Source organism: Pan troglodytes, chromosome 22, assembly GCF_028858775.2.
Source record: "Pan troglodytes isolate AG18354 chromosome 22, NHGRI_mPanTro3-v2.0_pri, whole genome shotgun sequence".
NCBI classification, from domain to species: Eukaryota; Metazoa; Chordata; class Mammalia; order Primates; family Hominidae; genus Pan; species Pan troglodytes.
The window spans coordinates 32,661,460-32,676,139 of record NC_072420.2 but is presented as its reverse complement, the minus strand read 5'-3'; the positions used below and the strand labels follow the sequence as shown (position 1 = coordinate 32,676,139).

The 14,680-nt window shown below is 43.4% G+C and overlaps 1 protein-coding gene across 3 annotated transcripts in view; it reads right to left on the bottom strand.

Moving 5' to 3' along the window:
• Nucleotides 1-14,680, bottom strand: part of HUNK (hormonally up-regulated Neu-associated kinase) — a 135,772-nt gene that overhangs the window by 37,036 nt on the left and 84,056 nt on the right. For all 3 annotated transcript variants that reach the window (XM_016938406.4, XM_009440335.5, NM_001071822.1), the window contains 1 exon segment: nucleotides 8,236-8,363. In XM_016938406.4, coding sequence (XP_016793895.2) covers nucleotides 8,236-8,363 — 128 coding nt within the window.

Below are 14,680 nucleotides of genomic sequence, written 5' to 3'. Positions count from 1 at the left end.
TTATTTTTTTGGTAGAGATGGGGTTTTGCCATGTTGCCCAGGCTGGTCTCAAACCCCTGAGCTCAAGCGATCCTCCTGCCTCAGCCTCCCAAAGTGTTGGGATTAAGTGTGTAAGCCACCACACCCAACCCATGAAGGCTCTTCTAAGGCTGCAAAATTGTTCAGCAGGAGAATATACAGCATACCCACATATGGGCAAAGAATGTCAGGGGTGACTTCAAAATGCAGACGGTCTGTCTTGCTTGAGTTGTGGGACTGTGATATTTTCTTATGCTATAGCCCTTATTTTACAAAGTATTGCGGTAATGTTTTTGCAATATAAAGAATTCTTTTACGTAGCTTTGTACTTGATTTCCAACATACCAAATAATAGATCCCAGAAAATAATAATGTGCTTGGTCCCCCGATTTTTCTATCCTTCTCTTCAAAGTTATTTTTTCAGTTTTCTAAGGTAATCTTCTTTGCAAGGAGAAGTCATAAAATGTCTTACTTTCTCAAAAGCTTTAAGTTGTCATTTGAACATTGTTCTTGAGGAAATGCTGAGCCTTTTGTCAACTCATTTTCTGCAGGGTAAAAATGAGGCCATCAAAAAAGGGGCCAGTTGTGATGCCAGAATCAACTCAAGAGAAACAATCTTTGCTAGGTCATGCAGCCAGGTCAACCTCCATGGTGAACCCACCACCAGGGTGAGTTCCCACACTGTTGAAGAGGTTACCAGGTCATCTCCCTTTCAATAGTGGGTAGTCTCTACTGGGTATCTACCCAAAGGAAAATAGGTCATTACATGAAAAAGACACTTGCACACATGTTTATAGCAGCACAATTCACAATTGCAAAAATATGGAACCAGCCCAAATTCCCATCAATTAACAAGTGGATAAAGAAAATGTGATATATATATACATGTCATATATATAAACACCAAGGAATACTACTCAGTCATAAAAAGGAACAAACTAATGGCATTCACAGCAACCTGGATGGAGTTGGAGACCACTATTCTAAGTGAAGTAACCCAGGAATGGAAAAACCAAACATTGTGTATTCTCACTTGTAAGTGGGAGCTAAGCTATGAAGGTGCAAAGGCATAAGAATGATACAATAGACTTTGGGGACTTGGAGGGAAGGGTAGGAGAGGGGCGAGGGATAACAGACTACACATTGGGTACAGTGTACACTGCTCAGGCGATGGATGCACCCAAATCTCAGAAATCGCCACTAAGGAACTTATCCATGTAACCAAACACCACCTGTTCCTCAAATACGTACTGAAATTTTGAAAAAAGGAAATATTGCCAGGAGCAGTGGCTCACAACTGTAATCCCAGCACTTTGGGAGGACGAGGTGAGTGAATCACCTGAGGTCAGGAGTTCAAGACCAGCCTGACCAACATGGCGAAACCCCGTCTCTACTAAAAATACAAAAATTAGCCGGGCGTGGTGGTGCATGCCTGTAATCCCAGCTACTTGGGAGGCTGAGGTGGTAGAATTGCTTGAACTCAGGAGGCAGAGTTTGCAGTGAGCTGAGATCACGCCACTGCACTCCAGCCTGGGTAACAGAGAGAGAATCCGTCTCAAAATTAAAAAAAAAAAAACAAAGAACAGTGGGGTGGGTAGAAATGCATGTGTAGAGGCCATGAGGTACATTTACCACTCTAAGTGTTATCGCTGGATACTCAGCTAAAACTTTCCAACAACGTACTTTAAAAAAAATTATTTTTTAACTTTTACTTTAGGTTCGGGGGTACATGTGCAGGTTTGTTATATAGGTAAACTCATGTCATGGGAGTTTGTTGTACAGATTATTTCATCACCCAGGTACTAATCCTAGTACCCAATAGGTTTTTTTTTTTTGCTCCTCTCTCTCCTTCCACCCTCCACCCTCAAGTGGGCCCCAGTGTCTATTGTTCTCCTCTTTGTGTCCATGAGTTCTCATTACTTAGCTCCCACTTCTAAGTGAGAACATGCGGTATTTGGTTTTCTGTTCCTGTGTTAGTTTGCTAAGGATGATGGCCTCCAGCTCCATCCATGTTCTATAATAACCCGAAAATCAAACAGATCTCTGCTTTTCAGAATGTCTATCTCCCTTCCTTTAACAACCCTGCATTGGAAGAGTCATTTAGATCTTAACTGGGGGCATCTATTGGTCAGATAAAAAAGATGAGGGTTTAATGAATTGGAGCGGGTGGGCTGTTGAGTTAATGTTTTCTGAGACATTGCTGTTGCTTACCCTCAAAGGACTTGGGCAACAACCCAGGGTTGCCTCAAAAGACTTGGGCAACAGGCCAGGCTTTTTCAAAGTATGATGAACCAGAAGTGCTAAGGACAAACTAGATGTGCATTTTTGTTCTATTTTCATAACCGAGCGCTCTGCATCTTCAAAAACTGCTGATGAGCACAAGTAATTTTAGTTCAAATCTCCGCTGACGAATTTTCTTCCTTTGGACGTCACAGACATTGCATTACTATCCAAAAAGGACTTTGAGAATATCCTTAGAGCTCTTTGCAGTTTGTTTTAGGGTCCTGAAAACCCCTATGCCTTATGAGCAAAAGAGATTAAAATATTCCTCACCATCCTGGAAAGCCATGCCAGGCATGGCCACAGGCCACAAGCCACCCTCCACCCCTCTGAGATAACACTTAGGTTCTCCACTCAAGCCTGGAAAAATAGTACCACCCTGCTCAACGTAACACACAGCACACCTTCCTCCATCACAAACCCCACTTTCTTTCATGAACCATCAGCTTTCCAAAGTCCGGACTGGCTTGTGTGAGCACCTGAACACTGTACCAGGTGAAAGGGCTGCAGGTCTGTCATCAGACTTTTCACATTAGTGTAGCCTGATAGATGCAAATAGAGACCCCTCCCCACTTGAAGCTCCCTCCTCATCACTTTCCAAGCTAAAGAATTATTTGATAATCTGATCATCGTGCCTTCTTGGACATCGTAATCAGCACCGACTCAACCCTCATAAAAGCTAATGCTTCTCCTCCAGTTTGACTTTGGACAATTCACAGCACAAAACCATCATAACCTGAAGTGACTGCTTGGAATATATTATAAATGCTAGTGTTCAGGTGTAGTGATGAAAAGGTAACAGTCTGAAAAATTGCTCAGCCATAAAAGGCATTCGCTACTCTGTGACATACAAGTGCCAACAAGCAAAAAGAAAGTGTGTAGAAGAGAGACTTAGAAAGGCCCTCGAAGCTTAAGTTTGCAAACGGCATGACAGAGATGAATGAAGGGCAGTTCTTTGGAAGCATGTTCTGTGGATTCACAAGGGCAATAATGCTGTTTTCAACTCAAGTTTGGTAAAAATTCTTCCAACTTAATCTTTAAAAAGAGCAGAAGAATTAATAGATATGATCATTACATATATGAGTGACAGGGCCAGGTGCAGTAGCTCATGCCTGTAACCCCAGCAGTTTGAGAGTCCGACGCAGGAGGATTGCTTGAGCCTAGGAGTTCAAGACCAGCCTGAGCAACATAGGGAGACCCTCTCTCTATAAAAAATACCACCCCCCCAAAAAAAAATTAGCTGGGCATGGTGGCATGCGCCTGCAGTCCCAGCTACTTGGGAGGCTGAGGCGGGAAGGCTGCTTGGTTTCGGAGGCCGAGGCTGCAGTGAGCCATGATTGTGCCACTGCACTCCAGCCAGGATGACACAGTGAAACCTTGTCTTAGAAAAAACAAAAACAAATATGAATGACAGAGTCATCCAATTAATAAAGATGTGCATTAGTGACACACAATAAAACTGGCATATTTTCTATTTGGATTGACATTACTCAAAACATAAGGTCATAGAGACAATAGATAATACCTCCAACTTTTTGTAGGGGGGGTGCGTCTTATACTAAATAAAATCAGAGAAGAGTGAAATAACACAGCATGGTAGGAAAATCTAGGTTTTCAGTCAAGCAGACTTAATCTCTCTGAGACTCAATTTCCTCACTGGTAAACAGGGACTTACCTTGCAGGATTGTATAAAAACACCACCACATGAAAAACACCTACAAAGGATTATTCAATAAGTGGCAGCTACTCATGTTACTGGTAAACTAGTATTTTTGGATATAAGCAGGGCCAGGCTGGTTGGAAGGGAGAGGAGATAAACTTAGCGGGGTGCAAAGGATTGAAAAAATGGGAGGCTGTCAGAAGGGCAGCAGCTGATCCTCAAACCTGAAGACATTCACTCTATGAACAAGATAAGATGCCCTGGGCTGCCTCAGCAGCTGGTGCACTGCTCTGGGCCCTACTGGGTCAGGACAATTCCCAATCCTGAGTAATTAAAATAATCTATGGGCCACCTTTCCAGGTCACACAGACACATTAACACCAGAGTCAGCAACCTAGATTCCCTGAGTGTCTATCATGTGCAAACACCTCACTTGACACCTGGCTCAAAGGATTTCAATCCTAGTTGAAAAAAGATATTTCTATATCCCAATAGTTATTTTAAAAAGGAGGAGATGGGGAGAGCATCAGATTCCCTAATTAGAAAATCAGATATAGAAATGCAATTCATGCTTGACAAGTGAAGACAACAAAGTCCTGTAGGAATGTGAAGATCTTTAACAAGCACACACAGAGCTTAAGGCCAAGGCAAAGCTGTCTGCTCAACACAGGAGCTATGCGAGGTTGGACAGCAATTCCAGTGATGCTGAAATTGCTGGGAACATTTTTAATATGTCTCCTTTGGGACTAACTTTGGACCATTTTTTAACATCTTCAGAACTGCAACTCCTGCTTCTTTAAGGTTAAATTTAATTTTCACAAAAAACACTTAGAGCCCAGCCTGCTAAGACTGCGTAATATTATTGAAAGTAAAAACAAGGTATGGTTCTGAAGCAATGAGATTGATTTTCTTGTGTTATTAACCTACCTGCGCTTGTCTGCCCCTTTTCCCACAGCTGTGTGGGGCTCATGCTAATGCTAATCAACAAATATTTCTGGCTTTTCACTTTCAACGCACATGGTAAGGTTGCACTGCCCCATTCTCTTTAGTTGGGTGAAGCCGCGTGCCATGTTTTAGAAAGCTTCCACTTACAACTGGAAGATTGGTGGAAGATTTAATTGCTGGCGAAAGAGCTTCTCTTTCTCTTTCCCTTTCTCCCTCTGCATGAACCAGAAATGTTGGAAGTGGTGGCTGCTCCATCAGCCTTGGGCCCTTGGCTGGGCAGAACCTTTCAATGTTTGATCCAGCTCTCAATTGTGATGTAGCATGACTGAGAAATAAACCTTTGTGGTCCTGAGCCACTAAGACTTGGGGGCTGATTGTTACTGCAGCATAACCTGGTCTATTCTGACTAATACAATGAAATGGCAGCAGATCAGCAGTTCTCCAGCTCCTCAGGCTGTCATCGGGTTCAAAGAGAGCACTGTCTGCCTTTCCCCACTGTGGGGGTACATTCATCCTCCTTTTGTCCTTTGTTATGGGTCACTTGAATAAAACAGGCTCTGAACCCTCAAAGAAACTTTGGAATCACTCTGAGAGATGGCAATATTTATGACTATATAACCCCTACAAAGACTGCTTTGAAAGACTGCATCTATTTGGAAACATCACATCTTATTTGTACTGCAATGAGATATTATTAGACCCCTATCAGAATAACTAAAATAAAAAATAATAATAGCATCAAATGCTGGCAAGGATGCAGAGATCATGCACATATTGCTAGTGGGAATGCAAAATGGTCCAGCCACTCTGAAAAAGAGGCTTGGCAGTTTCTTACAAAACTAAATACGTGCTTACTACCCAACCCAGCAATTTCACTCTTGGGCATTCGTCCCAGAGAAATGAAACCATATTCTCAGAAAAACTTAAACATGAATGTTCACAGCATCTTTATTCCTAATAGCCCCAAACTGGAAACAACTCAACGGTCCTTCAGTGGGTAAATGGTGAAACAAACTGCGGTATATCCACACCAGGAGATACTACTCACCAATAAAAAAAAAAAAACAGCTCAGATTATCTCAAGGGAATTATGCTGAGTGGGAAAAAAAGTGATTTACATATAGCATTTTTGAAATGACAAAATTATAGATGATACAGGGTAGTGGCTGACAGGGCTTAGGGAGAGCAGGAGGAAGGAAGGTAGCTGTGGCTACAGAGGAGCAGCACGAGGGATCCTTGTGAGGGAACTGTCTTGCTTCTTGACTGTGGTGGCTGTCACACGAATTACTCATGTGAAAAAACTCCATAGAACTAATATACAGCAACACACATGAGTGTACATAAAACTTGTGAAATCTGAACAAGGTCAATGGGTTTTATCAATGTTAATTTCCCAGTGGTGATATTATACCACAGTTATACAATATATTACTATTGGGGGAAATTGGGTGATATGGTTTGGCTGTGTCCCGACCCAAATCTCACCTTGAATTGTAATAATCCCCACATGTCAAGGTCGGGGCCAGGTGGAGATAATTGAATCATGGAGGCAGTTCATGCTGTTCTCATGGTAGTGAATAAGTCTCACGAGATCTGATGGTTTTATAAATAGGATTTCCCCTGCACAAGCGCTCTTCCCTGCCACCATCTAAGATGTCCCTTTGCTCTTCCTTCATATTCCACCATGATTGTGAGGCCTCCCCAGCCATGTGGAACTGTGAGTCTATTAAACCTCTTTCCTTTATAAATTACCCAGTCTCGGGTATGTCTTTATTAGCAGCATGAGAATGGACTAGTACACCGGATGAAGGCTATTTGGATCTCTTTGTATTATTTCTAGCAATTGTGTGTGCATCTACAATTACGTCACAATGAAAAGTTTTTAAAATAATCTTATTTGTTAAAAAAAAAAAAAAAAACCTTTTTACTCTCTATCCCCTTGTCCCAATTTATTTTACTTTCTTTAGAGCACTTAACATTACCAAATACCACACATGTTTACTACCCATTTATTTATTTTTAGCCTCCCCTGCTGATATATAAGCTTTATAAGGGTAGAGACTGGTTTGTTCTCTGTCTTGCTTAATCTAGAACACACCTAGCACATAATTGGTGCACAATACATATTCATGGAATAAGCTAATGAGTATGAAATATGGAATGAATGAATGAATGGGCACACCTCGGAGTGCTCTGCCGCACTTTCAACATTTCTGAAAGCTCTAAAACTTAAATATGACAATTGGTTTGACATTTTGCACATTTTCTAACTCCAAGAGTTATGACTCTCAGTGCAGAAATATTTCTTGTATAATGACAGAGCTGTAACTCATCTTCCCAAGGACTTAATGCCTCCTTTGCTTTCAAGCCTCCAGAGATTCTCCCCTCCCTTGAGGTGACAGTATGGGCTGAATTAGATAATTGCATACAAGAACGTGTCTCCACTTGGATTCCACTTGGCAAGATAAATTCAGGGGCAGCTTCATGCATGCTTTTAAACTCAGAAGAAAAATGCATAACAGTAGTAAAATAAAATGCTATATTTTAACTATCGCTAAGTATCATAAGTTGCAGTTAAATAACTGCTTTCTTCTTTGGTCAAAAGCCTTATCTTAGTGAAGCTGAGTTTATTCTAAGGAGCCAATTAAATGCTCATCAAAGCCAAGCCAAGGCCAGGACTTGAATTGTGTACCAAACAAAAGAACAAATTGTACTGATTTACTGGATCTGAAACCAAACCTTAATACAAACTGTTTACTGAAATGTGAACCAGCTAAAGCTTGAGAGAACTTTTCAAACACACCTGATGATTCAGTCCAATCAAGTAACTTAACCTCTATATATTTAAAAGCTTTTGAACGGGCTCAAAACCTCAACTCACAAAACAAATCACAGCCCCAACTTGAATGCAACAAACATTTCTTGACAGTAATTGCAGAAAGAAGCCATATTGGAAATGCGACCATAAACCCTCTTTTCCAAGTCAGCATCATAAGATGGTGAGTTTTAAAACAATCAAGCCTGCAATTATTTTTTAAATGGAGAATATCAGATCCTTTGGATCTACGTGTTTTGTGCAGAAGGAGGAAGGAGAAGTTAGGGGTTCAGAATTAGAACAGAACAGGAAAGGATACAGGTGAAAGGCATGAGTGGCCATTGAGAGATGGGAAACCCAACCACCCCTTGACACTTCTATTTAACCCTAGAAAGAAACTTATAACCATGGGATAGACATAACACCATTACTGCAAAACAAATACTGTTTCACAGGTAGACCCGAACTGGTCACGACAGCAGTCCTGAACCGTGATCTAGAGCAGCAGGTGCATTACCTGTGGAGAGCTGAGTGGGGAGGGGGTTCATTTCTTTGTCCACCATCTTCTGGTACAAAGCCCTCAGGCTGAAAGGCTCCACCGTGAAAGGTAGCGTCCCGGTCAACATGGCATACATGTTCACACCTCTGAAAAGAGAGACATACACATGAAAGCGGAGTCAGGTCCCCTGGGGAGGGGAGTCAGGTCCCCTGGGGACACGGGCTTCACCGAAGCGTGGGAGCTGCTGCTTCCATGCCAACCTCAACAGGCCCTCTTCAAAGTCATCTTTGTAGAATGCTCAGTGTCATTTTGAAAGAGTTCGGTGAGGTCGGACGTGGTGGCTCATGCCTGTAATCCCAGCACTTTGGGAGGTGGATCATCTGAGGTCAGGAGTTCAAGACCAGCCTGTGTAGCACCTCCATCCTCAACCTCTGCCTCACCAGCCTGGACCACTATCTCGCTGCTGTGCTACAAGCTGTGCACGAAGCCCCCGCACACCCTGGCACCCATCTCTACTAAAAATACAAAAATTAGCCAGGCGTGGTGGCGGGCGCCTGTAATCCCAGCTACTGGGGAGGCTGAGGCAGGAGAATCACTTGAACCCAGGAGGCGGAGGTTGCACTGAGCCAAGATCACGCCATTGCACTCCAGCCTGAGCATCAAGAGTGAAATTCTGTCTCAAAAAAAAAAAAAAAAAAAAGAAAGAAAGAAAGTCTCGGGTGAGAGTACTTGAATGTGAAGACCCGGAAGGGGACCACAGAGAAAAGCAGGAGTTTCAAGAGCATCAGGAGCCACCTCCTGAGGAGGGGAACCATGGCCCTCTGCTCTCTCCGAATGTTATGGCAGGAAGAAGTCAATAGCAAGGAGGCCCAGACCAAGCAATGTAAGAAACACCTGGGAGATGTCAGGGACTTCAATTAAGAGTAGTACTGCCATTATGTGGTTTTCCAAGGATGGCTTACAAGGTGGTACCTGGAAAAGGCTGACCAAAAAATACAGGAAAAGCCCCCTACAGTGGAAGCTCCAGTCACAGCCAAACTGTGAGCCAGGTTACCACTCAGCCCTCAGAAACGAAGCCTCATAACAAAACCTGGCGTTTTGCTCTACTCTTAAATTTTGCCTTGGCTTGTAACTACAGAAATTTCTGGGGAGGTCCCCTTCCTTCCTGCCCTGATTTTTTTATTGTTTATTGTGAGATTCTGCCACCTGGCCCCAACCCAACATCTCAGATGTGGTTGAAATACCTTCTGAGTAAGCTTAACTGCACCTATCCAAAGCCAATCTACAGAATAGAAACATCTTCTTAGAGGATCTTTATTTTCCTGATGTGTAAATCTAATATCATTTTGATGAGATTTCCTGATAGGGATGAAATGCCTGCCTACCAAGAGGTCTCAAGTGTTCAAAAGCGCCCAAGGGAATATACTTTAAAAACAGGCACTAAGATTTCCAGTCAAAACAAATCCAATGAGACTGATTGAAATTAAGACCCTCGAGGCCCAATTCCACGGAGGCACCTCTGAATTACGGCATTTCAGATAATGACAGGTACTGGAGCCCACTGCTCCCGCTAGAAATCATTCGTAAATTTCAGACATATAGTAAGACCTGGTTCCCACTCACAGTGGAGTTAGTTCCAAACTCACAGTGGAGTTAGGGGGACAGATGCATAAACATCCATTCCACAAATACTTGCTGGATGGCTCTCTGCCCCAGGCAAGACTATAGGTGCTGGGTACTGGGGACCAGAGAAAGACCTGCCCTCTTGGGTTTTGAGTGGGGAAGAAGACAGGCAAGCAACGTGCAAACAGATGAGCACAGTCCTTTCAAGTGGTGATGAGTGCAAAAGGAATAAGAAAATGCTGAATTGCACCACTTTTGACCACAAGAGGAGTGCAATGAAGGGAGACTGAGAACTTAGAAACAGGTACATGAAGAGGGAACATGCCACACAGGTAGTGACTGCATGTGTGTGAGCTCATGTATCTTTGGCTGGCTGGTTGTATGGATGGAGAGATAAAAAGTGCATAAACAAAGAAATGGAAACAAGAATGAACAAGGCACACACAGAGCTATTTGGGTGGCATTTCCCTGTGTGTGTTTAGTGGAAAACGTACCCCACGGGAGGAATAGGGGTTCGGCAGATACAAGTGGTATGACCAAATAATTCAGGGAGTAGTTATATTGTATAAGTGGATTAAAGGGGCTCAGAATGGAAAGTAGGAAACTATGGCAGGAAATCAGCAGGTTGCTGTTAAAATCGGAATCGGAATGATGGCACGCAACAGAAAGGGAAAGGCAAAGACGCAGTGGAGACATTTGAAGGGCACGTGCCAGGTGGCAAACTCAGAATGCAGGACCAATGGTGGTAACAGAATGGTACTGAGGAGGCTGAGGAGGAGAGACAGGTTAGGGGTGCAGGGAAGGAGTATCAGGGCTAGTGATATATTTGAGAACGTACTATGTGATGCTGCACTTTGAGTATGTTTGAGGTAGAGCTAAACACTCTTGCTTCAAAAAATTCTTGGAGATCGGTAAGAACGAATGCTAAAAGGGTCCCAAAATTGTAGAGTTTTGCATACAAAGAGGACTTGGACACATCGCTTTTATGGATGGAAACCTTCTGGCACATCCCACAAAGTTGTTGCTGGGGACCACTGAACAGCCTCTGAGACAAGCTGTTCCCAATGCTTCTGAGCCAGCCTGTTCCATCCAGGGCGATTCTATGCAAAAATAAAGCTTTCCAAGGCTAAGCCAATGTCTACATCTTCTATTCATTGGTTGTGGAACAAGACCAGTTGCTCTTCCATGATCAGCACTTCACATCTTTGAAACTGGAACCAGGATCTTCCCACCCTTCTGGGTCTTCCCCAGGCTGGGACCTCAGGTCTTTTGCCTGTGCTTTATTTGACATGATTGAGAGTCTCCTCAACAACCCAGTCCTCTGCCCTGAATATACACCAGCAGGTTCATGCAGTTAATGAGCTTCAATGTTTCCATGCTACATAGCAAAGACCTCATATTTCAACAGAGTTGGAGTGAATTGAGTTAAGGGGAGGAAAAAACAAAACCAAGATTCTGTCCCTGCTCACCACCTCTGAGTGCCTAATCTTGGCTCTAACATTCACACCTAAAGCTAAAGAGCCTGCTACTTATACAATATCATTTTTTTCTGCGGTAAGTGCTTCATAATGCCTAACTCATGCAGTGTTTCTCAAACTGAGGTACACAGACACATCCTCACGGGTGCAACAGTTCTAATTTTTATTTTCTTTTTGGCAATTGACTAAAACATTTCACAAAGCATAACCAGAGGCATTGGATGACCACCATATAACTAAGAACACCTTCCACCACACACACCCAATTTCAGTGTCTGCCTTGGTATTTCTTTTTCTTTTTTGAGACGGAGTCTCGCTCCATCGCCCAGGCTGGAGTAGAGTGGTGCGATCTCGGCTCACTGCGAGCTCTGCCTCCCGGGTTCACGCCATTCTCCTGCCTCAGCCTCCCGAGTAGCTGGGACTACAGGCGCCTGCCACCAGGCCTGGCTATTTTTTTTTTTATTTTTCTTAGAGACGGGGTTTCACTGTGTTAGCCAGGATGGTCTCAATCTCCTGACCTCGTGATCCACCCGTCTCAGCCTCCCAAAGTGCTGGGATTACAGGCGTAAGCCACCGCGCCCGGCCCTGCTTTGGTATTTCTTTATCAATGCACTATTTTTGCCAAAAAAAAAAAAAAAAAAAATCACTTTTATTGTCATAGCCTAATGAGAAGGAAGCAGAGGTGGACTTAATGTGTCAGTGATGCATCTGTGCTTCTGTCAGTGGAAAGTCTCCTGGCGACTGGAATAGCGTGTGGTTCGTCCTCAGACCAGTGGCATCAGCACTACCTGAGAACTTGTTGAAAATGCACATTCAGCCAGGCGCAATGGCTCACACCTGTAATTCCAGCAATTTGGAAGGCTGAGGCGGGCGGCTCTCTTGAGCTCAGGAGTTCGAGATCAGCCTGGGCGGGCAACATGGTGAGACCCCATTTCTACAAAAAATACCAAAATTAGCCAGGCATGGTGGCATGCGCCTGTAAGTCCCAACTACTTGGGGGGCTGAGGTGTGAGGATCACTTGAGCCCAGGAGGTTGGGGCTGCAGTGAGATGTAAGTGTGCCACTGCACTCCAGCTTGGGCAACAGAGCAAGACCCTGACTCTTAAGAAAAAAAAACAAGAAAAAGAAAGAAAACGCACATTCCTGGATGCCACTGCACATCTCCGGAATCAGAAACTCTGCAGTGTTTTTGCAAGCCCTCTAGGTGCTTCTGATGTGTACTCAAAAAATTGGAAAGCCCTGGAAGAATGAAAAGTTTTAGGGCAGGTGAGGCATCACAAGATGGGCCTGACAAGCTCAAAGAACCTGTGCCCAGCAGTGAGAACTGCACTCATGCGTACAGCCGTTCCCTTCCCACAAAACATTAGCCATTGCATTAACGTTGCTAATTTGAATATTCTGGGGTTCTTTTACTCTTGGTTCTATTTAACTTGTAAATGAGTTTTGGTTTTTCAGTTGTACAGGGCCATAAATAAAGGGAGTTTGATTTGGGGCTCATGTACTTATAACTAACATTTAAATAAAAATAACTCACGTCAACACACACAGTTATCAAGAATGTTCTTCCTTTAAAAACACAGTGTATAATACTCAAATGTGCGGACCACTGCTCTACGACCTTTTATATTCCCTTTAATCTTTACGGCACACCTAGCTTCCTGTCCCAGGTGGGGGTGTCGTATAGTGCAGATGCCTCTAGGAGGTAGGACATCATGATAATGAGAGGACAACCCCACTAAAGGGGTTTGGAGAGCATATGAGGCCAGAGGAGCAACTCTAAAGCCTTTATGAATGTTTCTTTCTTGAAGGAGACCCTGAGACACCAAACTGCTTGCCTTCTTGTCACCAACTGGCTTCAACAGACGCCAAAAATCTCCTCAAGTCACTGCATATTACACTGGTCTTTGCCTCTCTCCATCATCTGGCTGGGACCACAGATAAGATTAACAGATGCTTGTCTTCAAGATGGCGCCAGAGCCATCCAGGTGGCAGGTCTGGCCAGGGTTGAGCAAGCAGTTTTTGTAGTAACTTTAATTGATGACTTTACAAACTGATTCCAGAATTCCATTGCTTTTGGAGGAATTTATCATCAACGAAAAAAAATTGTCACAAATCCTTAAAAAGGACCCACCTCTCTCATCCTAGGGTCTCTCATCCATAAGATGTGGATAATAATAGTACCTACCTCTCAGATCGTATGAGGCTCACATCAACTAAGCCACAGAAAGACCTGAATTCTGTAGTTGGAATAAATTAAGCTTGATAAATTGTGATCTATTGTTTCATCAAAAAACCTTTCTTAAAATAAGAGGGAAAAAGCTACAGTTTTATTTGTACTGTATCGTCAAATAAGAGTGGAAACCTGGCCGGGCACAGTGGCTCACGCCTATAATCCCAGCATTTCAGGAGGCTGAGGCGGGCGAATCACCAGAGGTCAGAAGTTCGACACCAGCCTGACCAACATGGAGAAACCCCGTCTCTACTAAAAATACATAATGAGCTGGGCTTGGTGGTGCATGCCTATAATCCCAGCTACTTGGGAGGCTGAGGCAGGAGAATCTCTTGAACCCGGGAGCTGGAGGTGGTGGTAAGCAGAGATTGCGCCATTGCCTGGGCAACAAGAGCGAAACTCCATCTCAAAAAAAAAAAAAAAAAAAGAATGGAAACCTATGTGAACAGTCAAACACTCCTAGCTAGGAGATTTTAAAAAGGGAAACCAGATTAAGCATCTTAATTCCTCTCCCCCGGAGTTTCCATACATGTTTAATATCTGGATAAAGAGAAACCTAGTCCATCTGACATTTCAGAAGTATGTGAGAATACCAAGGGAAAAATGTGGAATGCAGTTTATAAACCTCTGTAATCCCATAGAATTAGTAGGAGTTTCAAAACATGTTCAGAATTTCCCGATGGGTCTTTTGAAATATGGCCCAGGGGCTTTCTGGATTCTCTGTGGCAGACATGGGATTCCCAAGAATCAAAGACAGTCTTAACAAATGAGAGGGATGAGAGACTGGGACAAGAGAGGGCAACAATCAAATACGACCAGGGGTTTTTCCAGCAGAATGAAATAAGGATGAGCTATCGCAGGACAGAAGAAAACCCAAAGATACTAGGCAGCATAGAATACTCTGATCTCAAAAAAGGAAGAAAGGCAGACACTGTAGGGGGCAGCTGAAAGAAGAGGAAAAGGGCCCTTACTTATGAAATACAAACGGGAAAGCTTGGAGTTAAGTCAAAAGCCAAATGGCCATCCTGATATTTAGTCTGGTACACAAAAAAAATACTCCCTGGAGGAAAAGTTGTGGTATCACCTGCCATCCCAAAGAGGAAAGACATGGAGTCACTGCTCCCTGGAGAAG